This window comes from Lepus europaeus, chromosome 12 (assembly GCF_033115175.1).
Source record: "Lepus europaeus isolate LE1 chromosome 12, mLepTim1.pri, whole genome shotgun sequence".
In the NCBI taxonomy this organism is placed as follows: domain Eukaryota; kingdom Metazoa; phylum Chordata; class Mammalia; order Lagomorpha; family Leporidae; genus Lepus; species Lepus europaeus.
Genome location: NC_084838.1, coordinates 17,540,050 through 17,567,519, shown reverse-complemented (window position 1 = coordinate 17,567,519; position 27,470 = coordinate 17,540,050). Strand labels below are relative to the sequence as shown.

Here is a 27,470-nt window from a genome sequence, read left to right as displayed (position 1 = left end):
TGGGACTGCCTTCATCTTTTCATCCACAGTACTTAACACAACCCAATACATAAAAGGTATTCAACAAAAACAGCAAACAAATATGAACTAGTGGTAAAGCCCGGACTGGAACCTTTGATTTCAAGTGCATTTCTTTGGCATCATCCTGTTCCCTCTTATAATTAATAAAATAGCAATAACAATAACAAATGACTTCTGAGATGCAATTTCTTCTGAGAGTAAGGCAGGAATGTTGCTTTAGGTGTAATGCAAATATAGTAAATTTTGGAGCTGCAGACTCCATTAATTAAGGATATGTAATGCATGGCCAGGGGCTGGGCTGGCTTGTACCTTTGGAGTGTTTATTTATAAGAGGAGTGCTAAGCACATTAGTGTATTAGCAGTGCAAACAAGATCATGGGGGTGCTGGCAGAGGATACTTAAGAGAACAAAGTGCCTGGAGTCACTAGAGAAGCACCCATTATGAACTAACAATCACTGTGCTAATTACAATTGCTCTGCTAATTACAATCACTGTGCTAATTACAATCTATCCTTATCTGTTCCTGAGGTTCCCTGCAGACGTTTCCTTCTGCTTTCCGACCAGCCTGAGTTACTGCCTACATCTGACGGTAATGAAATTGTGCTTCTTTTAAAAACCATCTCTGCCTCAGATGTCTCAATGATGCAGACGGGCTTCCCTTTTCTTAGAAAAAGAACACAGTCAGGCATTCTGAAGCCAAAAAAAGTAAAACCAAACCAGAGAGAGAGGTGGTGGGGGGTGTGAAGAGAAGTGAAACGGACCTTACTGCTTGTATTGTTTCAGCACCTTCTGCATCCCAGAGAAACATTTTTAGGTTAGTTGGAGAACATTCTAAATATGCTATGTATAATCTGTTTTCCTCATAAAATGATCATCATTGGTATATTTAGAGATGTGAACATTAAGAATAAAACTTAAAATTAAAGCAGCTATTTTTCTTTCTTCTCTTACTATAAGGAGGCGAAAGATTAGAGAGACCTTGTTGAACAGTGGGTTGTAATTGCCTGCAGCAAGCGCGCGCGCGCACACACACACACACACACAAAGTAATCTTTTACTAGGTCTTAACTTCACTCCTTTCTTTCTGGCCCCAATTAAACTAATGAGCGTTGATGGCCTAAGTTTTTTTGTCTCACTGCTTAAGAAGAACAAAGCTTCACCCAGGTCAATGCCCCCTCCAAAACAGATTTCTCGCTACTTTTCCAGGAGTTTGACTTCCACCTTTGACCTCCAGCTGTGTTTTGCTGGTAAGGAACTTTTGGCTGGATCTGATCATGAATGAAGCTACAACATGTGCCTGTGGGGGAGGCACTGACCTGGGCACCCAGCCGTAGCTTGCGAACACTGGAGTGAGGAGCCTGCCTTGCCAAGTGCCTCCCCATCGGCCACAGATCTCTGAGAACATTTTGGACCTATCAGAGAGCAGGACAGACACAAAATAACTAGTGCTCCATTATGTACCAGAGGCCTATCAGATGATTGCAAGACAGGACAGCCAGACCAGGCTGCTGAAACATTATCTGCGTGCTGTCAGAGATGATTATAACACATAGACTCCCTTTGGACTCCTTGGCCTTAGGATTTAGTGTCAGCTGTAATTTATTTATTATTATTTTATTTATTTGAAAGGCAGGGAGAGAGAAAGACACACACACACACACACACACACACAGAGAGAGAGAGAGAGAGAGAGAGAGAGAGAGAGAGAGAGAGAGAGAGAAGGAAAGAGACAATCTTTCACTGGTTTACTCCCCAAAAGCCTGCAACAGCTGAGGCTGGTACAAGCCAAGTCTCAGGAGCCCAGAACTCCATCCAAGATTCTCACATAGGTGGCAGGGACCTAAGTACTTGAGGCTTCCTGGCTGACTCCCAGTTTGGACATTAACAGGAAGGTTGAATTGGAAGCAGAGCCAAGACTCCAACTCAGGCACTCTGACATGGAATGTGGGTATCCCAGTGGCATCTTTTTAATTTTTTTTAAAAGATTTATTTTTACTTATTTGAAAGACATAGTTACAGAGAGAGGTAGAGATGGAGATGGAGGTCTTCCACTCACTGGTTCACTCCCCAAATGGCTGCAATGGCTAGAGATGAGCCAATCTGAAGTCAGGAGCCAGAAGCTTCTTCTGGGTCTCCCACATAGGTGCAGGGGCCTGAGGATTTGGGCCATCTTCTCCTGCTTTCCCAGGCCATAAGCAGAGAGATGGATTGGAAGAGGAACAGCTGAGACTAGAACTGGTGCCAATATGGGATGATGATGCTTCAGGCCGAGGCTTTAACCCACTGTGCCACAGTGTCAGCCCCTTCCCACTGGCATCTTAACCTTGCACCAAACACTTGCCCCAGTGCCTGCTTGTAAGTGATCAATCATAAGAACATCACTTCTCCATTCTCAGGCATTACCTAAGTAGCTGCAGTTCCCAGCAACCATAAAGTTCAGGTTAACACTTAGGTATTCTAAGCTATTCAGATCTAGGTGCTCAGTGAAGTGCAGGGTCTTAGGCCTTCCCTTCAACCTACTGGACTAGAGCCTGTAGTTGAGTAGTATCCCATTAGAGTCTGAGAATCACTGGTATAATTCACATGTATTGAGTTCTGACTATAAGGAGATATATGGAAATCTACCTTTAGGAGTGTTTTTTTGTATAATAAAGATGATGAGCTATTATTTGCTTTCCTGCTCTAAGAAGATCCTGTGATTTGAGGCTCCACACACGTGTATGTACACATATTATCTGAATAATGTAGAGTGGCTAGGAGGGCAGTTCTTGAATCTTGGCTCCATCAATTACAGGGTGAGCTTGTGTGCCATGCCTCACTTCTCTTAAGATTCAGTTTTCTTATTTAAAGGTGGAATATTGAACCTGCTTTGTCCATGTGTGGTATAGAAGAAACCTCTGCCTATGCCCTTTTAAAGACAGGCTTTGAAATGAATAGAAGAGGGATCAGCACTGTTGTGTAGTGGGTAAAGCCACCACCTGCAATGCTAGCATCCCATATGGGCACCGGATCGAGTCCTGGATGCACCACTTCTGATCCAGCTCTCTGCTATGGCCTGAAAAGCAGCAGCAGATGGCCCTTAAGGCCCCTGCACCCATGTGGGACACTCGGAAGAAGCTCCAGGTCCCTGGCTTTGGATCGGCCCAGCTCTGGTCATTGTGGTCATTTGAGGAGTGAACCAGCAGATGGAAGACCTCTCTCACTCTCTGCCTCTGCCTCTCTGTCTCTATAACTCTGCCTTTCAATAATAAATAAACAAATTTTTTAAAAAAAGAATCTAAGAATGAAAAGTTTTACAGTCTATGATTCAGGGTGTTGGGAAATGGACCATAGGGTATGAAGAGGTGGAAACATGATGGAAATGAGGAAAGGGAGGGATGAGTAAGACTGAAGTGTAGTCTGGTAAGGCTTATTGGTTCAGCTTCACTCTTTTCCAAATGGCCTCATTTTCTATTGGCCAGTGCCACTTCCATGCCAATCATGAAGCTTTGTCAAAATCACCCCAGAGGTAAGAGACTAACACACCACTGGAAATATTGGAACTGAGCCCAGGCCCATTATCAAATTCCAGTTAGTAAACATGAACAGCTGAATCTCACATTCCCAGTGAGATGCATCTCACTGTAAACCACTCATCCAGAAACAAAGGAATGATACAACAGGATACAGGGGATTCAACACACCAGAGAGATCATATTTCTTCCAAGGGTAGGATAAACACTCTGGTGGGAAGGAGACCCCAAGCTCCTGCCCATCTTATGCTACTGTCTGATCTGCCTGCCTCTCCCAGACCCACAAATGCCCCTTCCTGGAGCATTTAACTAAAGGTTGGTGTTCACCAAAATGTGTCTGACATGGTGGACCTTCGAAGGATGACCCTGGCTCCAGCCTAGTGAATGGTTTTTGAGAAGGTAACTAAAATATCTTTATCTGTTGCATGACTTTTGGAATCAGAGGATACAAATGCAAGTGAAGGCAGACAAAACTGTGTTTAATAAGCATTTACTGTGTGCTAGGGCCTTTGTTTATTAGTTTGCTAAATTCTTAACCACATCCTTCGGAGGATATTTTGAGGGAAAGCCCCACTTGGTAGTTGAAGATCTTTGGTCTTACACAAGTTTAGATATTTGTTCAAAGTCATACAGCCAGAAAATGGAAGATATGGGATTTGAACTCTGTTAGCTCTCAGGGCAGGAGCCCAATATTCAGTGTTGGGTCCCAGACAGAATTAGGGTCAAGTTGCTGCAGAATCATCTACATGGAGGTGAACGTTGTCGAAGACTACTCCTTAGTAATGGGCCTGCTAGCCCCCATGATACCTAATGCAGCAGGTGTCAATCTCATTTAATCATCACAGTGATACGGGAATGGCAAGCAGCTAGTTAGGCTGTGGAGCCAAAAGTTACAAGCTGCTGCTGCCCCACTCCCACCCCACATAATCTCTTACTTGTCAAATTTCCCACCTTCCAGTGATGCACCTGTTGCATCCAGGACCTAGGTGCATAGAAGATAAAAGGAGGTAGAGGGCTGGAGAGCATTCTTTCCACCTTGGACCTTGCTTAGAGGTACTGAGCACATCTTTCTTGCACTTGGATAGAACTTTTCCTCTCTTACATCCTCCATTTTTTGGTCAGACCTTGCCAAATCAGAGGTACCATTTTCAGTTCTTTCCTCCCTAGTTATGGGCAACACTTTGGTCCCCTCATGTTGTTTATTTCTCTGTGTAGTGTTGCTCACACTTGAGCATGAATGTATGTGTATGTCCCCATTGCCAAATAAACTTTGTTTCTATTTGCACACAATACCAGTCTCTGCTTAGTATTTCTATCACTACAGGAGACAAAAACCTGGAATAAAAATTAATAAATTCATTGCCCACATCAACAACACCAGAAACTAGGTATTATCATTCCAATTTGGAGATGCAGAAGCTGAGGTTTCATTAAACAGTGTGCCTGTGGTCATATAATTGGCAATTGGCAAAAGGGACTCTGACCCCATGGCCTGGCCTCTTAGACACCAGGTCATTTTATTGGAAGGTTGTTGGCTCATCTGAGCTGCCTGAGAATACTGGTGAAAATTCACTTTCCCAGACCACTTATCTGTGAAAATATAGTATGTCTTAGAGCAGCCCCAGCTGACTCTTAAGATGGACAGAAAGGATTTCCCTAAGCCCCTCCCTGGCCATGAGGTTTGAACAGGAAGAGGACTGTATGTACTCATGGTCAGAAGGCCCCATCTTTTGAGATCTGTATAACTTTATCAATTACAGAAGAGGAACAGAAACCAGAGGGGAGGATGATCAAGGACAATACTGCCAGAAATGTCAGAATAGGACTGGAAATGTGAAGAAGCGAGTAGAAGAATGGTTGCAGGGGCTGGGAGGAAGAGGGAAAAGGGAGGTGAAAGCTAAAAGGCACAAAAGTTTGGTTATGTGAAATGAATATGTCTTGGAAATCTTGGTATAGCAAAGTGCCAATAGCTAATAGTATTGTGAGGTACACTCAGACTTTTCTTACCACAATCAAACAAATAAAGGAGTGGGAGAAAACTTTGGGGAGATGCTAGATACGTCTATGGCACTTATGGTGGTGATGGTTTCATTGATATATATACATATCCCTAAGTTCATTAAATTCTATATATTACATATATAGTTATTTATGTCAGTCATGATTCAATGAAGTGTTTTTAAAAAAGAATATAAGGGGCTGGCACCATGGCATAGTGGGTAAAGCTGGTGTTAGTTCAAGTCCTGGCTGCTCCACTTCCATTTCAGCTCCCTACTAAGGAGGATGGCCCAAGGATGGCACCCTTATGGGAGGCCTGGAAGAAGTTCCTGGCTCCTGGATTTGGATCAGCCCAGTTCTGGCTATTGCAGCCATTTTGGGGAGTGAACGAGCAGATAGAAAATTTCTGTCTGTCTGTCTCTCACCCTCTGTAACTCTGCCCTTCAAATAAATATATAAAATATTTTTCTTAAAAAAAAAACATAAAACCAGCTTCTGATTCCAGGCTCTATAATCCATCTCATATCAGCCTTGAGTCATATACAAGGTGTCAGGAAACTACAGAAAACTGGACACACAAAAAGTAGATCCATCTGCAGATAGACCAGGACTCAGAACCCCAGGGAAAACTGGTCTCTCAACTCCACTGATCCAGCCTCCAATTGTTGTCCTCAGTCCACTTCCAAGATCTTACCAATGAGAAGGGACAAAATTTTGGTGTCTCCATGTGGCAAGCTGAAGATTTTTCTGAGAGCTGGGATATTACTGTATAGAGAAGCTCAGGAATGGCCTAAAAATTAGAAGCTAATGTTCCTCTTAATTAATAATCTCACTAACCACTAGCCTTCTTCACTTTCTCTTGTTACAATGAATTAATGGGCTTCCAGAAATCACCCAGGTTTGAGAGCTCAATCAGCTTCCAGGCTTAGCTCTGCCATTAATTCTCTGTGGGACTTTGGCCTTGGGGTAGCTCTGTAGGAGTCATATTCCACGTCTCCAAGCCTCCAGAGTGGCTATAGCACAGACCAAGAGACTTGGGGTTGAGTTCCAGAGTATTCATTTACTAGTTATATGAATTTAGGTAATTTTCTTAAACAGTCTGGGAGTATTTGTATAAACTGTTCTCCAAAGTTCTTTCAGTGATAAATTCTGTTTTGGGGGGCGGAATAAAAGGAAGGAAATGGATAAGAGAACATTACAGTTCTCAGAGGTGATGATATGAAATGAGGGGATTCTGGACCCCTGGGAGGCATAATTGCTGAATGGGCATTAGTGTTAACTCAGGAACTTAACATTTCTTTAGCTGTTTGTCTATTGGGCTAATTAGCCTAACATCTAGGTATTTTGGTGCAGTAGACAATATTGAGTTCCCCAACATTTCTGTTTCTGCTTTGCAGCACATGATAGGATTGCATGCCCAATTCTGAGTTGGCCATGGGACCTGATGTGACCAATGAAACAGAAGAAGATCATCTGCAGGAGAGAGCTATAAGATTTGAGTTTCTTTACCCCTATTACAGCATTCCCAGTAGCATAGAAAGGTGATTTTCCCATAAGCTCGGGTTCCCATGTACCAGAATGACCAGGGCCCCTGTGAAACACATGTGGTATGATCAACACATATGCACCTTCACATCTTGCCATTGGGGTTTTGAAATTGTCTGCAAGGCATAAACTAATGCATCCTGTCTAATACCTTCAATTCTTAGCAATTGCTTTACAATAGGTACTGGAATGACCACATGAGAAAACATATAAAGTAGGTGATACAGGACTAGAAGTACAAAAGAAATACACATGATTCAAGGGGAAAAAGAGAAAAAAGGGAGTAAGAGAGGGAAGGGAAGGTTCAAAAATAGCAAGTAGAATTAACCTTCCCCCAGGAAGGCACTAGAGAAACTATAGGCCAGACAGCTTTGCAGGCTACTTAAAAAAAAAAAAAATCTGACTCCGTATCCTGAGCTTGGGAACAAGTGGGTGCCACTAACGAAGACCAGCTTTCCTAGAATCCTTACAGAGAGCCCTTCTGTCTTGCCAGGCGTGGGTTGTGGGTGCCAAATCCTGAAATTCCACATCTTACCCCAAACTGTCCTCTTCTGCTTTACAATATGCACATCTGATAAACAGACCAGATTGAAAAGTGACTTTCTAGTAAAACACTCCTAAGTGCCTCATGCTCTTTGTAGGTTATTCTTGAAGGCTTATAAGCAAATGTTGGCTGCCAGTGGGACTCTCTTATTTCTTATGAGGGTTTTGCAAAATCTGCCATTGTAATTTGCTCAGACCTCATTCCTAAGCAACTACTCCTCACTGCCATTTCTGAGACTCCAGGCTCAATAACAGCTCTTGACTGATGTTTATCTAAATCCCTACAGCCTATAGCCTAAGTTGACCTTTCTTCTTTGCAAGAATGAAGTAGGATGGATCAGGGAGTGTCTATAAAACACAAATAAATAAGCATCAAATACCACCAAGTTTTGATGAGTTTATCTGGTTCCAACACTCTGCCATAACCCCACTGATCAAGAGATAAGAGAAGGGGATTCTGATAGTGACCCTGCATGGATCACAAAGACCAACACTGTACATCAAAAGGGACTAGAAGCAGCACAGCCTGATATCACTTATTGGATTTGGAGGCAATTCAAATGTGAGATCGTTGGCTCTTCACATTTCCATAGGACTGGATATTTTACCAGCGGCTTTTATGTCTCTTCGTGTTCATTTGAACCTAACTCCCAATCTACTGCTCTCTTGTCAGTCCCACCCAGTCTCCAAAAACCATCCACATTCCCTCGCTGGGAACAAACTATACTTTGACTTTTGTATAATCTCTGGATTCTTTCTTCTCTATAAATTTAGGTTTCTCCATTAACACTCGCACCATTCACACCTTCTCCACTCCCCACCCTTTGCCTTCTATCTTTTTGTCTTTTTAGCTCTCTTCTCAGTTTTCTGTCTTTTTAATTCTTTCACTCTGACTCTTCTTCAGGGACTCCTCTATCTGCATTTACTTTTTTTGTCTCTCGAACTTTTTCTCTTTGCTGTTCTTACCGTGCCTGTTTCTTTCTGTGTGAGTCTCCATATGCACCATGCTTAATCTTCACACACGTGGTATATAACCCTTGGGCTGGCCGTAGGTACTAAACATGCTCAACCCCCAACACACAGACCACAGCCTTCATGCAGTTGCCAGAAGAGGTGGTTTCCTATGGATAACTTTTGCTTGAGATCTCTCCTTAGGAACTTGGCATTCTCCCTTGACACCTGGGTTCTTCCTCTCTACCGAGAGCAGGAATAGAACATGTGGCTATCATAACTGCAAACTAATACAGCACATGAAGACTTTTCATATTTCCCTTATCACAGAATCAGGAACCAAGGGAGTTCAAGTGGGAGTCAGGAACTCCCACTCTCATTTCCCAAGGAGTCCCAGATCACTGTGAGTCCTGGACTGGTTAAATTCTTTCCTGAACCTCAGTTTCTCCTGTACAACAAAGTCTGTACAACAAAGCCTTGGTTTTGAACTTCTTATTTTTATTTTTATTTTTTTGAGATTGACTTATTTATTGGAAAGAGTAACAGAGAGAGAGGGGGAGAAGAGGAGAGGAAGAGAGAGAGAGATCTTCCATGCACTGTTTTACCCCCCAAATGGTTACAATGGCCTAAGTTAGGCCTGGTTGAAGCCAAGAGCCTGGAACTCCATTTGGGCTTCCTGTGTGGATGGGAGAGTCCCAAGTATTTGGTCCATCCTCTGCTGCTTTCCCAGGTGCATTAGCAGCCAGCTAAATGAGAAGCTGAGCAGCCAGGACTTGAACTGGCACATATATAGAATTGTGGGCATTGCAGGTGGCGGCTTACCCCTCTGCACTTCAACACCAGCCCTGAACTTGTTAATCTTAAAATCCTCATCTAATTAAAAAACTTTACATTCTAAAGCTTTTTGTAAAGCAGACATGCAGTTTGGGCTTTCACAGTGATTCAAGAGAAGAGATGAACATGCAGACCTCTTTCCTGTTAGCAGTTTCTAGGTGTGGTTTGCGGGGCAGGAGCAGGGGGAGCAGAGCGGAGCTGTGGCTGTCCACAGACACTCCTTAGCTGGTACAGATTTGGATATCCCAGGACAGGCAGTCATCAGGAAATGGAGCATATGGCAGGACGGCTGGAGGCAGTGCCTGCTGGCTACTCTCAAGGCTGGACCGGAGATTGCTTGGAGAAAATGAGAGGAGGAGGAGGCGAGAAATGACAACTGCCTTTGATACTGAGAAACTTGCAGGCCTTCTGGAACTTGGAGGACAAAGGAGCTCCAGCTTCCCCCCTTCTGGGTTTCAGAAAAGGAGACTTGAAAAAGATAAATTTAGACTCATCAGAAGTGGCTTGCCTTCCCACAGTGGGGAGTCAGAAACTTAGCATGTGGCTTCAAGAGGTGACATGATCTGGGGATGGAAATAATTGCAAAGAAAGTTTAACTGAAGCCAAGGATGACAGAGTTTTAATAAAACAGGTTACTCTAATATAATGGTAGTCTGGGGAGTTCCCTAAATCCTGTGGCTGTCATCAGAAGAGAAAAGCCTCCTCTGTTCATTATATTCCCCTCCATGAGAAAATCAGGGCAGCACAGACCCTGGTTATTCAGACACAACTCAAGGTTAAGGGGTTGAGAGGCGGCAGAGTTTTTACATAGAATGATGACTTCTGATGGGGCTAAAATTCTTTCTGGGTTTGGGTGTGACCAGGCCAGTCCTTAATGCGCCATGCTCCTTCTTACAGACAAGTCTGTTAGCTGTGGGAAGGATGACAAGCATGTTGGCTACCAGGAAATCTCAGATCATGGGCTGGCCCTGCAACAACATGCTTTGTGACCAAGTTCCTTCCCCAAAAGTAAAATGAAATCCCAGTATTCCAGGAAGTCCCTTCAGGATCTAGCATCTTACTGCCTATGTGGATCTTCCTATCTTCACACAAGCGAATGAGAACTAGTATATGCGATTGTGTGTCATACGCCAGCCACAAAGATGATTGCCATGAGAAATCAAAACATATCAATCATGCAATATAGTTATCAGAGTGGCTGGGATCGGATAAAATATCACCTTTTAAGGATGAGGCAAAGGATTATGTATACAATGGGTAGGGCTGGGATAGGAAGCCAGGTTTTTCTGAAGGCCTGCTTTTCTGACTCCCACTCTTACTTACCCACATGTCTGGGACTAGGTAGGTTCCTTGCTGGACAGGGAAATGTCTTTATAGCTCTTATTTCTCTCCCAAGAAGTACTAGTCTTTGCTATCACTTCAAACTCTAGCTGGCAAGCCTTGTCCTCAATGAAGCCTTTTACCCTTCCTTCTCCCTCCTTTCAAATGGTTTCACAGGATAACTCTTTGGCAACACTGGCATTCTCTGGAACATCATTTTGCAAATTAAATTTTCTTATTATTTTGCAATTGTGTCATCTGTCAAGTCTGCAAGTCCCTTCCTCAAATAAAATGGACAAGTTCTATTTTTTTCTGTTGGATTCCAAGCAGCATTATTCTAAGATGATGTTCAAGACAGTTTCATAGAGTATTAAAAGTGTATAAAGCTATTATCAGAGAATTTCAGCATTGAGTAGTAGTTAATTCAGATTATCCTTAAATTTCTCCTAGAGCTTTTCCAACAAAGTTGCATTCTATGTCTGCTTCAACAAATGAATAGTACAATGAACACTTTGCTGGGAACTGGAAGATCTAATTCTGCAAAGTAGTAGCTTTCTGGCTGCCAATCATTTCTTTTTTTTTTTAACTTTTATTTAATGAATATAAATTTCCAAAGTACAGCTTATGGATTACAATGGCTTTTCCCCCTCATAACTTCCCTCCCACCCGCAACCCTCCCCTTTCCCACTACCTCTCCTCTTCCATTCACATCAAGATTCATTTTCAATTCTCTTTGTATACAAAAGATCGATTTAGTATATATTAAGTAAAGCTTTCAACAGTTTGCACCCACACAGAAACACAAAGTGTGAAATACTGTTTGAGTACTAGTTATAGCATTAAATCACAATGTACAGCACATTAAGGACAGAGATCCTACATGAAGAGTAAGTGCACAGTGACTCCTGTTGTTGACTTAACAAATTGACACTCTTGTTTATGGCGTCAGTAATCACCCGAGGCTCTTGTCATGAGTTTCCAAGACTATGGAGGCCTTTTGAGTTTGCCGACTCTGATCATATTTAGACAAGGTCATAGTCAAAGTGGAAGTTCTCTCCTCCCTTCAGAGAGAGGTACCTCCTTCTTTGATGACCTGTTCTTTCCACTGGGATCTCATTCACGGAGATCTTTCATTTAATTTTTTTTTTTTTTTTTTTTTTTTTTTTTTTTTTTTTTTTTTTTTTTGGCCAGAGTGTCTTGGCTTTCCCTGCCTGAAATACTCTCATGGGCTTTTCAGCCAGATCCGATTATGTTAAGGGCTGATTCTGAGGCCAGAGTGCTGTTTAGGACATCTGCCATTCTATGAGTCTGCTGTGTATCCCGCTTCCCATGTTGGATCGTTCTCTCCCTTTTTTATTCTATCAATTAGTATTTGCAGACACTAGTCTTGTTTATGTGATCCCTTTGACTCTTAGTTCTATCATTATGATCAATTGTGAACAGAAATTGATCACTTGGACTAGTGAAATGGCATTGGTATATGCCACCTTGATGGGATTGAATTGGAATCCCCTGGCACGTTTCTAACTCTACCATTTGAGGTAAGTCAGCTTGAGCATGTCCCAAGCCAATCATTTCTTGAATCCTTTCTCATACATACATTTTGCTTGTATCTGCTCAATTGGCCATACAACTATCTCTTCAAATCCTCTTTTCTCTATAATATTGTTTCCATCAATTTGGTCAAAGACACAGAAATACTCAAATAGCTTCTACAAGAGACACCGAATGACACCCATTTCTTTTCTCTCCCATTCCACCCTCATTGAAATCTAATTCCCACACAGCAATGTTGAGGTTGAAAAGTCCAATACAATCATTGCATGCTCCCCTCATCTAAGCATTTAAGAGTGCTCTCATTGCTGTTAGAATAAAGACTTAGTCTTAAGATCCCCATGTTCTGCCACTTCTTACCGCTCCAGCTTCATGTCCCACTGATGTCCCCTGACTTGCTCAGCATCATGTATACCAGACTTTTTCATTTCAAAAAAAACCAATCAAGTTTTTCTTCTTCTTGGATCATCTGTCTCTGCTTGAACCCCTTTTCAATACTAACTCCTACTCTTCTTCCATGTATTATCTAAATCACACTTCATCTGAACAGTAGACTTCAGAGCCTTACTACATCTATCTCATCCAATAGCTACACCCCCACCATTCTGTTCCAACTAAATTGGATCCCACTGTTAACTGCCTCACTGAAATCTTGTATCTCTACTTCATTAAGTAAATTAAGTAAATACATAAGATGCCCATATTCAATGATACTGAAGTGCTAGAGGCTCTGGGGCCATTTCCTTCTCATTTTCCATTTTATCTTCAGTAACCAACGGAGTTCCTGAGACTTAGGAAATACTCAAAAAGCAAGTGCTGACCATAAGAATGAATTAATGTCTTAGGGAACTCATATCTTCATTTGTATTCCTTAAAATGAGTAAGTATGTTGAATTAAAAAGGTAAAAGTAAGGCTTTATCATTACCCAGACTATAGCTGAATACCAACTCTAACTCTCACTGGTTGGTAACCTTGAGAAAGTCACTTAATATCTCTAGTTTTGACTTTTCAATTATAAAATGGTGGCCCTAATTCCTCAGAGGTTCTACAAATGAAGCTAAAATGGCATTATCTTAACCTTTCTCATTTCTTAGAGGGGGTCTTTGGGAAGTTACTTTAAGTTCTTAACTTTCATCTGTGTAAATAGAATGATTGTCTCTGCCTCATAAGACTATTATGAGGATCATGAAAGTTCAGAGATGATGAAAGTGCTAAGAGTACCTTTAGCATGTGCTTAGTTAATGTCAGTGACCATCATTTTTGTTGATGCTGCTGCTGTTATTACTACTACTGCTAGTAGTAGTAGTAGTAAAGAGCTTCACATATTGTAATTCTTGATAAGTGATGGCCATTATTGCCTTCCTACAATTACAACTACTCTTAATAAGATGAAAGACCATAGACAACGATGACTCTAATAGTGATCTCTTACTAGGCCTGATTTTGAGGTTTATTTACATGTCTTCAGATGGTGAGGTCATGCTTTGTGATAATATAATATTTCTCTTTCATGCAAGGCTGTCCAAAGTACATCTTTTTAAAAAGGAGAATCCTTTCTTATACAAGTAATAAGTCTTCTCTCACTTATGATTTCATGATGTTTCAGATCTTTAGGCATAAAGAAAATCTCATGAAATTTCTTTCTTCTCCAAGTATAACAGTACTAGTTTCTTCAGCTATCCAAGGAAGCTCTAACCATTAGCTTGAATTTCTAATTTTCATATAATCTGGCCAACCTAGTCATAATTTTGGTATCTCTAATTTTATGAGTGTTTCCTTTCATATTTGATTTCTCATGTACCTCTGAATGTATTGAAAGGAAAGCAGTCTGACATTTGTTGAAAAAAGGCAATTTATAGACAAATTTACTGAGTGTGAGTCTGTGTGTGTGTGTGTGTTAACAGATAAATATGCAGAAAGGAAAAGAGAGACAGGAAGGAAGGTGTTTGAAGACTGTTCTGGAAAATATTAATTTTTTATATTTCTGGATGATGAGATTTTTATTTTCTACTTCATTAAGTATCTTTATTTTTGAACTGCCTGAATAGCATACATAGAACATTTATATTTTAATAGACTGAAAGATTAATTACAAATTTTAAAATTCTATTAACTATACTTACAAGATGATTTAAGATTGCATTTAAAATATGTGGATAGAGTTGAGAAAATAGGAGGGAAGAAAAAAAATAAATGCAAGGTCAGTGGAAAAGGAACCCATGAAATGAAAGGTTCTGACATCTAACACTCCTTGGGAGTTTATCAGTAAGCTTGGGAAAATATTGGCCTATACAACAGATCTCCATGGCATCATGCACAGCTTTGGGTCAGTAACTCAGACCAGCAACATGCAAGTGTCTTCCCCATACCTAAAGGTCATCTGGAAGACTTGGCCTTGGTTCACATGCTGGGTCCGGTTGTTGTAACCATGTAGCATCTCTCCAAATAGGGTATCGTTGAATTTGGAGTCAGATTTGAGGCACTTGGGGCCCTCACAGACATCTGAGAGCATTAGGCAGGATTTTCCATCTGGAGCCAGCTTGTACTCTTCCACACAACTGCACGATAAAACAAAGCCAAGAGTTAGCTTCACACCCTAGATACTCCCATTGGGAATGACCTAAAACCAAAGCCTCCTTTTCCTAAAAAATAGGTCAGGGTTTAAGAATGGAGAAAGCTATTCTGGCTGGAATCTATCTAGGGCACAGGTGTCTAGAGAGAAGCACATTAATCCTATAAATTGGTAAATTCAAGGAAAGTCATTTGTGACATTTTGGAGGAGTCAAGGGGGATACCAACGTGCACATCCACACACAAGGCAAATTTAAAAACTGTTTTCATGAACACGCAGACTTAAAAAAGCATGACAGATCAATTTACAGGGAATTATCAACTAGATTTTCAAACCAGAGTCTATTCCCAGTGTATCTGTCGGTCAAGGTTGATGACTGTAGCACAAAACAAGGTTTTCATTGCCTCTGTAGCTTTGAGGTGATCATTCCAGGACCATGGACAGCTCATGGAACTGCAGACTCTTTCTCTTTGGGTCTTGCAATCCTGACAACCAGAAAGACCCACCCCACTCCACCCCCCTTTTTAAATATTTATTTATTTATTTGAAAGTCAGAGTTACACACAGAGAGAGGAGAGGCAGAGAGAGAGAGAGAGAGAGAGGAGAAGCAGAGAGAGAGAGAGAGAGAGAGAGAGGTCTTCCATCTGCTAATTCACTCCCCAATTGGCCCAAATGGCCAGAGCTGCGCTGATATGAAGCCAGGAGCCAGGAGCCTCCTCTGGGTCTCCCACATAGGTGCAAGGACCCAAGGACTTGAGCCATCTTCTACTGCTTTCCCAGGCCATAGCAGAGAGCTGGATTGGAAGTGGAGGAGTCAGGTCTTGAACTGGCACCCATATGGGATGCTGGTGCTTCAGGCCAGGGTGTTAACCCACTGCACCACAGCGCTGGCCCCCAAGAAGTACCCTTAATATGCCTTTCAGGGAAGGATGGGTTCCTCCATGGATTGAACAGATATCTGAATGGGGTGTGGAAACATTTGCGATTTGGGGATGTTTACAAAGAGAAAACGATCTCTTAGAAAGGTACAGGGAGTTGAGGTGTTATAAGTGTAGAAAGAAGGGAATAGAGGTTTTCAGTTTTCAAAAAAATCAATAGAGAAACAGGATTCTTTGAGTGTCTACCTTCTTATGGACCAGTTCCAGGTGTTGGAGTTAAGGAGTACATAAATATATGAGACAGAGAAGAGAATAAGTGTGCAATCAAAGAGACCTACACAAATGGCATATTGCTCCTTGTGACCTATGTGAGCACAGGTAATTCATTTAGGTTTATTGGTCCTCAGTGTCCTCATCTGCAAAATGTGATAGGCACTCCCATCTTACCTTAATTCCCTGGTATATTAGGAGATTCACATGAAACATTGGCCTTCAGAAATTGAAATGTAGTTAAAATAATTACCACAATGGCAGTAATGGTTGTAGTTCTATACACTGAACATTTTGAATATTTATAATCTAACCATGAAGAAAAAGTGATGTCATCATACTTGCTGTATATCTAAGCAAAATGAAAAGCCAAGAAATAAAGCATGTCACATTGTAAGTGGCAACACTGACATGCAAATTTAGGTCTGTTTAACAACAAAGGCATCTTTTTCTACTCTTGCCTCTTCTGAATCCAATTGTTTCTAGTTGCATTCCTGATTAGGTTGTGCCAGTTTGAGGTAGGATAAGGCAGTCAGTTCTTTATTTACCCATTCATCGATTGGTACAGCAGAGATCATTAAATCTGACTGCAAAAACTATCCTGATTTGCAGATGAAATGATTCTATATATAGGGGATCCAAAAGACTCCAATAAGAGACTATTGGAACTCATAGAAGAGTTTGGTAAAGTAGCAGGATATAAAATAAAATACACAAAAATCAACAGCCTTTGTATAGACAGACAATGCCATAGCCGAAAATGAACTTCTAAGGTCGATCCCATTTACAATAGCTACAAAAAATTAAATACCTTGGAATAAATTTAACAAAGGATATCAAAGATCTCTATGATGAGAATTATAAAATGTTAAAGAAGTAGAAGAAGACACAAAAAATAGAAAAATCTTCCATGTTCATAGATTGGAAGAATCAGTATCATCAAAATGTCCATTCTTTCCAGCACTGTGGCATAGTGGGTAAAGCCAAAACCTGTAGTGCCAGCATTCCATATGGGCACAGGTTTGAAATCAGGCTGATCCATTTCCAATCCAGCTCTCTACTATGGCCTGGGAAAGCAGAAGAAGATGGCCAAGTCCTTGGCCTCTGCAACCATGTGGGGGACCCAGAAGAAGCTCCTGGATCCTGGCTTTGGATTGGCACAGCTTCAGATGCTGCATCCATTTGGGGAGTGAGCCAGCGAATGAAAGAGCTCTCCCTCTGCAGCCGGCACTGTGGCGCAGCAGGTTAACGCCCTGGCCTGAAGTGCTGGCATCTCATATGTGCACTGGTTTGAGACCTGGCTGCTCCACTTCCTATCTAGCTCTCCACTATGGCCTGGGAAAGCAGTAGAAGATGGCCCAAGTCCTTGGGCCCCTGCACCCACGTGGGGGACCTGGGAAAAGCTCCTGGCTCCTGGCTTCGGATGGGTACAGCTCCGGCTGTTGTGGCCGGTTGGAGAGTGAACCATGGGATGGAAAACCTCTCTCTTTCTTTCTCTGCCTCTCCTCTCTCTGTGTAACTCTGACTTTCAAATAAATAAATAAATCTTTTTTAAAAAAATTCATTCCTCCAAAAGCAATTTACAGATTCAATGCAATGCCAATCAAAATACCAAGGACATTGTTCTTAGATTGAGAAAAAATGTTGTTGAAGTTCATATGGAAACACACGGGACCGCGGATAGTTAAAGCAATCTTATACAATAAAAACAAAGCTGGAATCATCACAATACCAGATATCAAAACATACTACAAGGCAATTATAATCAAATAAACCTGGTATTGCTACAAAAACAGATGGATAGACCAATGGAACAGAATAGAAACACCAGAAATCAATCCAAGCATCTTCAACCAACTTATATTTGACCAAGGAGCTAAAACCAATCCCTGGAGCAAGGATAGTCTCTTCAACAAATGGTGCTGGGAAAACTAGATTTCCACATGCAGGAGTATGAAGCAGGACCCCTAGCTTACACCTTACACAAAAATCCACTCAAAATCCACTAAAGACCTAAGTCTATTACCTGATACCATCAGATTACTAGAGAATATTAGGGAAACCTTACAAGACATTGGCACAGGCAAAGATTTCTTGGAAGAGACTCCAGAGGCATGGGCAATCAAAGCCAAAATCAACAAAGGAGAGTACATCAAGTTGAGAAGCTTCTGTACTGCAAGAGAAACACCCAGGAAAGTGAAGAGGCAACTGACAGAATGAGAGAAATTATTTACAAACAATCCAACTTATAAAGGATTAATAACCAGAATATATAAAGAGATCAAGAAACTCCATAACAACAAAATGAGTAACTCAGTTAAGAAATGGGCCAAGGACTTAAACAGACATTTTTCAGAAGAGAAAATCCAAATGGCCAACAGACACGTGAAAAAACACTCAGGATCCCTAACCATCAGGGAAATGCAAATGAAAAACACAATGAGCTTTCACCTCATCCCAGTTAGAATGGCTTTCACACAGAAATCAATGAACAACAAATGCTGGTAGGGATGTGGGGAACAAACACACTAATCCACTGTTGGTGAGAACATAAACTGGTAAAACATCTGTGGATATCAGTTTGGATATATCTCAGAAATCTGAATATAGACCTACCATATGACCAGCCACTCAATCCTGGGAATTTACCCAAAGACAATCAATGAAATCAGTAAATAAAAGAGTTATTTGTACCCTCAGTTTATTGCAGCTCAATTCACAATAGCTAAGACATAGAATCAGCCTAAATGCTCGTCAACTGAAGACTAGATAAAGAAATTATGGGATTGTACTCTATGGAATACTACACAGCAGTAGAAGAAATAAAATCCAGCCATTTGCAACAAAATGGATGAATCTGGAAAACATCATACTTAGTGAAATAAGCCAGTCCCAAAGGGACAAATACCATATGTTCTCACTGATCTGTGATAACTAACAGGAAATCCATAGAAGTAAAATTGACACTTTGAGAAGCAACGACATGAATACCCCTGTCTTAACTGTCGAGGAACAGTTTTTTTTTTTTTTTGGTTGTTGTTGTTGTTGTTTTTCTTAATGGAGAATGGGACTTGGAATTGGAGAGAGAGAAGGAGGAGGGGTGGGAGGGTGAGTATGATGGGAAGAATCACTATATTCCTAAACTTGTACTTATGAAATTTGTACTCATTAAATAAATGGTTTCTTTGGGGAAAAATCTGACTGCAAAGAAGCTCAGGGACTCATATGACAGAAGGAAAAGGCTGTGTGAGAGAGTTTGGAAAGAAAATGCACCCAGGCTGCAGGAACCAACAGCTTATACTAGAGACATAGAGCTCAAATGGAAGGAAGTAGACAAGCATAACTGAAAGCTTGACCTAACATCACTCTATCGAAATGCCAGGAACATCTCATGCATTAAACAAGCTGTCACTTTTCCTTGTTCCCCCAAATGTCCAGTGTATTGCAATAATGCCCTGTCTTTCTAATGTTCACAAGTTCCTACCCAATGTACAATGCAAAGTCTCTTTAAAGGAGGTCCTGTCCTGGTGTCTGCCATCTTCTTTTTGCAGCTATTAAATGTAAGTAACTCCTCCCTTAATACTCATACAGTAGCAGTGCAGATGAAGTGAGTGTATATGGCAGTGCTAGAGCATATGGTAAGTGCTCCATAAAGTCTTGTTTCATCCATTTGTCCCAGGAGGTTCCTAGCTAATATGAAGAAATAGTTCACAGGATAGACTGAGTGGATCTCTTTCTCTCTCTCTTGCACATACTCTCTTTTTCACACACACACACACACACACAAACATGCATATTCACCTGTGAATAAATACATTATTGCTGTAAAAGAGTAAACATCATCAAAGTCTGCAGAATAAAATGCATGCAAGTTTTGCATTTCCCACTTCATAGTTCATGTTAACTGTTATGTATTCTTCTAGGGTTTTTTTCAGTGCCATTAAGTACACAGCATACATATATGCATGTGCATATGTGTGTGCATACATGCACACACATTTCACAATAAGCTCATATCCACAATTATACCATGTGTTGAAATATTGCACTTAATGCTGTTTCTTGATCTTTTTTTCCTGTCAGTAATGTATAGATCTCTCTCTTTAAATGGTTATTTGGCATTGCACAGTATAAATGTATCATTATGTTTTTAACTAATTTTTATTGATGGGCACTTTGGCTGTTTATAGCTGTTTGCTATTACAAATGGTGCCATAATGAAGGTCTTCATACATATATCATTGTGCACATGTGTACGTTTTTACAAGACACTTAGAAGAAGGATTGCTAAGTCAATGTTTTATGAATTTAAAAATGTTGATGGATCTTCTAAATGGCTGTCTGTAGACTCTCTAACAGTTTACCATCTCATCATTGATGAATGAGAGACCCTATTTTTCCATATCTTTCATATTCATTATTGCCACTCTGGGCTCAGGAAAATAACTTATTTCTGTTTGGATTTTATTTTTCCAAAGCTCAGCAACGTTTCATGTTATGGTCACTCACATTGCTCCTCCTATAGGTCGTCCGTTTGTGTGCTTCCCAGTTTTTCTATTGTGCTAGCTATCCTTTTCTTTTTATTGGTTTGTTTATGCTCTGCACATTTTCTGGGTAGTTATTGTTCATCTCCCATACATATTGAAATTTCTTCCTGAATGTGCTTGTTTTTTAATCCTGTTTTTGATGTCTTATAACCTCTCCATCTTGTACCTTTATTGATTCTGAATTTTGTGCAATATTTAGGAATCCATGATGTCTTTCTCTTTATTATTCCAGGACTTTAAAAGTTTTTTTTCATCTTGGGTTATTTAATATGTATGGAATTTATTTTTGGGTATGGTGGCAGTGGTTATTTTAACTTGGTTATTTTAAATATAGTTACTAAATTACCTGAAGAGGCCATCCTTCAACTATCTAATTTGAAATGCCATTTTATCAGATACTAAATCCCAATTATGCCATGTAATATACACTTGGGTTTTTTTCCTATTTAACTATGTATGTATTCTTGTAGTAATTCTATACTATTTTAACTACTATAACTTTATGGTATATTTTGGATATAGCAAATTAAGGCTCCTACTGCTCATGAACACTGATTTTCTATTCCAAAATTTCCTGACTGCTCTTCCTTATGTTTCTCGTCAGATGAGTCTTAGAATCAGGTTGTTAAATTCCATGTAAAACATAGTGGTGTTGTGGGTGGCCTTGAACTGAATTTGTAGATTAAGTTAGGGAAAAGTTAAAATTTTTCTTTAACTTACAAAACATGTATTGAGACTCAGTGCTGAGCACTGCTGGTAGCTGGTAGCTGTGTTCAGAGACAACACCATGGACTCAGCATAATGAAGCCCCTTTTTGTAGGTGACACGGCTAAGCCTCTCTTGCAGATGGACTGTAGGGACTACTCTGACTAGATTCTGAGTGATGGTATCGGCACTGAGGAGATAAGACACTGCTAGATTTAGTCCTTTCAAAACATCTTGTGGAACTTAGCCATGTCTACCCTTGCTGTGGCAAACTTAGGGACTGTGTGCTCCAAGAGCAAACTATAGGGTGGAGAAGGGCTGCCCTAATCACAGCCAAGCTTCTCGTATGCCGAGACTTCATTTGTCACAGAAATAAAGCTTTTCCATATCCTGACTAATACAGCATCTTTACAGCTTCAAGTCTTTGGGAGCAGGAAAGGGGAGAGTTGTGGGTGGGAGGGAAGTTTTGGGAGGGGGAAGCCATTTTAACCCATAAGCTGTACTTTGGAAATTTATATTCATTAAATAAAAGTTTAATTAAAAAAAAAAGAGAGAGTATGTATCTCAACTTACCAAATGGTATTTCGAAAATTTCACTAAAGTTTTAAATATCTATTTATTGTTTTAAAAATTTATTTGCAAGGCAGAGACAGACAGGCAACTTCCATCTGCTAATTCACTTCCCAAATATCTGCAAGAGCTAGAGCTGAGTCAGGAGTCAGGAAGCTAGTACTGGCCTCCAATGTGGCTAGCAAGGACCCAACTAACTTCATCCATTACTGGAAGCTGGAATGGGGGAATAAAAGCGATACTTGAATTCAGGCACCCAATATGGGATGTGGATGTTCTAAGTAGTGGCTTAACCACTAGGCAAGATGCCCACGCCTCAATGCAGTTTTAGACTTTTTGTCATACAAATCTCACACCTATCTCATGGGGCTTATTCACAGGCATTGATCTAAAGCACCATATTCTAGAGGTTATGAATACGCATTTTGCATCTACATTAACAAGAGTCCGAATCCTGATTCTATGAAATATCAGCTGTGTGACCTTGGACAAATAGCTGAACCCCTCTGTACTTCTTTTGCTTTCTTAGAGATACTCCTCCCTTCCTAGAATCATGTTGGGGACTAGATGTGCTATGTTTGGAATATGATGTGCCTTGTAGATAGATAGCTTGTATTTTTGCATTTTTTTTGTACTATTGGAAGTTGATCATTTGTTCACATAGGTTTTCTCATATTTTGTAGTTAATTATTACTGTTTTGAGAAAGGCTGTCACTGATATTTGTAAACCGATTTTGCACCCTATCACCATAAATAATTGACCAGTTCTAAAATGTATCTCAGAATTTTCTAGATGCATAATCATATATTTGCTTAGTTTGGGTATTTGGATTATGGAAAAAGTTTCTGGATCAGTTTATACAAGTTAGAGGTTATTCATTGAGAGGTTTTGAAAGGGTCAGCCTATAAAGTCCTCTAGGGTTGATGGCTACTTTCAGTTGCAGTTATTTAGCTCCCAGATAATTTATTTCTGTATTGCATGCCTATTTAGACGTTTTTGTGACTCATACGTGGCAATTTATATTTTCTAAGAATATAATGCATTTCGCCAAGATTTTCAAATGCATTGTTGTAAAGTTATACATAGTATTTATATTAGATTTATCTTATCTTCTGTGCTTCTCTAGTTATGTCCTCTGCTCATGCCTAATGTGTTCATTTGTGTTCTCTTTCTATCTCTCTGCTTTGAACAGGCTTTTTGTATTTTATCGATAGAACTTATTTTTTTCCTATTTCATTTACTTTAGCTTTTATTTTATTAATTTCTTCCTGATGTTTCATTTACTTTGTTTTACATTTTTTTCTGTCTTCTTTGGTTGAATGCTTCACTTGTTTATTTTCAATCTTTTTTGCTTCTTAATAAATGATATAGGACTTCTGACTACAGCTGTGCCCACACCCAACAAGTCTGACAAACAGACTTTGCGCTTCTGCTCATTTCTAGAGAGGTGGTAATTTGAGTTTTATTTTTTTCATATTTCTTTCTCAGAAGATAGGCTTTTCTTTTAAATAATTCCCTATAGATTCTCTGTTAGTATTTGTTGTGAATTTATTTTTTAAATTTTGTTTACTTTTATTTATTTGAGAAGCAGAAAGAAGAGGGAGAAAGAGAGAGAGAATTTTTACTCTCTAGACAAACACAACTACCAGCACTGGGCTGGGCCAGGTTGAAGTCAGAAACTTCAAGCTCAATCAAGTTTTCCACATGGATGGCAGGGACTCAACTATCTGAGCCAACACTGCTGCCTTCCAGGGTGCACATTAGCAGGAAGCAGGAGCAGGAACAGGAGCAAAACTAGGACTCAGACCCAGGCACTTGATATGGGAAGCAGGCATTACAAGCACCATCTTAACCATTGGCCAAGTTTCTGATTCCTTGTTGCTAATTTCTAATACTTATCTATTTATGTTATTTATTTGAAAGACAGATGGAGATCTCCCATCCACTGAGATTTCTAATATTATTGCATCTTATTCTTAGAATATTGCTTGAGTAATTTCTACTTTGAAGAATTTACTGCAATTCTGTGCCCCTTAATGGAGACCTAAGGTGTCAAGTTTAGGTACTGGACTCAATAAATGTGAGTTCAAACAGAGGCTATAGAGGAAGCATTGTGGTGTAGCAGGTTAAGCTACCACCTGCAGCAGCAGCATCCCATATTGGCACTGGTACATGACCCAGCTGCTCTATTTCTGATCCAGCTCCCTGCTAATGTCCTGGGAAAAGCAGCAGAAGATGGCCCAAGTGCTTGGGCTGCTCCACCCATGTAGGAGATTGGGAAGAAGTTCCTGGCTCCTGGCTTTGGCCTGGCCCAGTCCTGGCTGCTGTAGCCATTTGGGGAGTGAACAAGCTGATGGAAGATCTCTCCCTCTCTCTCTGTAATGCTGCTTTTCAAATATATATATATATATATATATATATATATATATATATATATATATATATATATATTTGAAGTATATATCACACTATAGGTTCATGGTGATTTTCTTTTGCCTAGAGGTAGGAAAGGATTGCAGCTTAGCAAGAGAGCAAGCAAAGAGAGATAAAAGGCTGGGGGTATGCATATATATATATATATATATTTAAAAGTATATATGCATATACTTTTAAAACAACAACAAAAAACAATTTGAACATCATCCCATCTGCATGGCCTTGACCAAGTCTGTTAACTTTTCTAGGCCCCAGGGTCTCAATCTACTAAATGAGGTAGTAACAATATCATACAGCTGACTAAGAATTACGAATAAAACTGTACCTCTCAGATAGTAGCCAAGCAGTGCATTGGCTATTATGGTGAATATCATTACTGCTACTATGAACATTGTTATTAGATCTCTTGCTCCATTCATACTGTCCAAGGAGTAAAAATTATTTCCAGTGGTTATAAGTCTGGAGGTGCTGGCTTCTCTCTAGATTCAGCAGACCAAGTTGCCATTGTTTAGGTTCCTTTTTTTTTCTTTTGCTTCAAAGCACATAACTGGCAACATTTTATGTGTCATTCATAGGAGATAAATTGAACACATACCATATTTATACATAATTAGTATATGCAATATATAATTTAATTATATACATGTATATACATGTGTGTACATATACACATATAAATAAAGTTCAGTCTTACATTCAAGACCCCAATGCTTAGTGGAAATTTTATTTCTAGATATGGCCCAGTTTGTTCTTTATTGTAACATTTAATAAGTTGAACTGTCCACATCCTAATCTCCAAAATTCTTGAATATGTCATTTTACAAGAGGGACTTCGTGGAGGAGATTAAGTAAAGGATTTTAAGAAGGGAAGATGAGCTTGGATTATCTGTGTGGACCCAATGTCATCACATGGGTCCTTATAAAAAGGAGACGACAGGGTCAGGTTTTAGAGAAGCAGATGATCCAGTATGGCCATCAGTCAGGCAATATAGGCAACCCACAGCAGTCAGAAGTCAAAAAGACAGGCTCTCCCTAAATTTTCCAGCAGGAATACAGCCCTGCCAACGACAAGGTTTTAGGAATTCAGACCCCTAGAATTGTAAGATAATGCATCTGTGTTTTTAAAATTTTTTTTTTATTTGACTGGTAGAATTATAGACAGTGAGAGAGACAGAGAAAGGTCTTCCTTCCATTGGTTCACTCCCCAAATGGCCACGACGGCCAGAGCTGCACCAATCCGAAGCCAGAAGCCAGGTGCCTCTTCCTGGTCTCCCGTGCGGGTGCAGGGGCCCAAGCACTTGGGCCATCCTCCCTGCCCTCCTGGGCCACAGCAGAGAGCTGGACTGGAAGAGGAACAACCAGGACTAGAACCTGGTGCCCATACGGGAATGCCGGTGCCTCAGGCGGAGAATTAACCAAGTGTGCCACGGCGCGGGCCCCACATCTATGTTTTTTTAAGTCACTAAGTTTCTGGTGACTTATTACACAAGTGAAAGAAAATATGCAACCCTTAGAGGGGAACTGCTCCCATTTTCAGGGTAGAAAACCAAAGTTCAGCCAAGCCAAGTGACTCGTGCTAGGAGGCACACTTAGTTGCGGTACTAGGCATTGAAGCTGGAAGTTCACATCTCAAGGTGCATGTGTATGATTTTAACTATCACACTATAGGTTCATGGTGATTTTCTTTTGCCTAGAGGTAGGAAAGGGTTGTAGCTTAGCAAGAGAGCAAGCAGAGAGAGATAAAAGGCTGGGGGTATGCTTAGTAAGACCATTAGAGATATAGGGGAAAAAACAGGGAGTCATAAAGGCAAACGATGCTCTGGGTTTTGAAACGTGAGCAATTCTCTCCCTAAGCCACCTCAGGGCACGGGAAGATAAATGTGAAGGTCTGTTTAGTTGTTGGTTTCTTTTTAAAATTTTATTTTTGTACAATGCCACATAATTATACAGCTCCTTTAGAACATTCTGTCGTCTGGGAGATTTTCTTACAGAAATTCTAAAGAGCGTAGGCTCACAGGAAAGCAGCCAAGATCTGCATGAAACTATATTTATACATATGCCAAAATGCAAAGCATAAAATAAAATAAGTACAAAGATACAAACTGGGCATTTTAGCTGAAGGCAACAAATGTGTTACCCTTAACATACCCATCACATTATAAGGAATACTAGAACGAGATGGGAGTTTATAGAGATTGTACCATAAAAACTCTTATGTGTTTAGCCAAGAGCATGTTGTATTTAATTCTCATGGCATTACAGTGAGACAGGTGCTTTTATTCCAGCACTGCCAACCAGGACCCTAATCCTTGGGACATTTAATTTCCTTGACCAAGGTCATCAGAGGGCTTCAGAAATGTCCAGAACTTTACTTGAATCTTCTTTCTCTAAATCCTGTGCTCTTTCCACTTCAGGATGAATACCTTCCTCCAATCTCCTTGTTTTTCAAAGAAGGAAGAAGGGACCTACAGAACAATGATATTGTATACAAATTCTTTTTTTTTAAAGATTTATCATATTTATTCGAAAGGGAGGGGGGAGGGAGAGAGGGAGGGAGGGGGAGAGAGAGAGAGAGAGAGAGAGAGAGAGAGAGAGAGAGAGAGAGAGAGAGAGAATCGATCTTCCATCAGCTGTTTCACTTCCCAAATGACTGCAACAGCCAGGGCTGAGCCAGAACAAAGCGAGGAGCCCCAAGCTTCTTCAAGGTCTCCCACATGGGTGCAGGTGCCCAAATACTTGAGCCATCATCTGCTGCCCTCCTAGGTACATTAGCAGGGAACTAGATCAGAAGTGGAGTAGCTGGGACTCAAACTGGATCCCACATGAGATGCAGGCATCATAGGCACTGCGTAACATTCCACACCACAATGTTGGCCCCATGTACAAATTATTAAGGCAGATAATATGTTTATTGAATCATATACTTATCCATTCATTCATCTCTCAAAGCTTTATGAAATCAATAAAATTGTTTATTGAAATGTAATACTAGGAGATTCCAAGATGGAAGAATAGGGAAAAGACGGGCTGCTTTTGAACAGGGGAAAATAGCAGAAGAAAAGTGGATAAAGTGCATTCTTCGGGGAGAGTCAGAAAGAAGTTTGCAGTGGAAATTCCACAGAAGGAAGAAGGATACTGTGGAGCAGCATTGAAGGCTCAGACACACAGCAACAAGTGCAGCCATCACACACGGCTCCCACAGCCAGGACCT

At 40.4% G+C, this 27,470-nt stretch overlaps 1 protein-coding gene across 5 annotated transcripts in view; it reads right to left on the bottom strand.

Moving 5' to 3' along the window:
* Nucleotides 1-27,470, bottom strand: part of ASTN2 (astrotactin 2) — a 1,014,855-nt gene that overhangs the window by 351,498 nt on the left and 635,887 nt on the right. For all 5 annotated transcript variants that reach the window (XM_062207681.1, XM_062207682.1, XM_062207683.1 and 2 more), the window contains one exon: nt 14,650-14,838. In XM_062207681.1, coding sequence (XP_062063665.1) covers nt 14,650-14,838 — 189 coding nt within the window. The remainder of the gene's footprint in view (nt 1-14,649; nt 14,839-27,470) is intronic.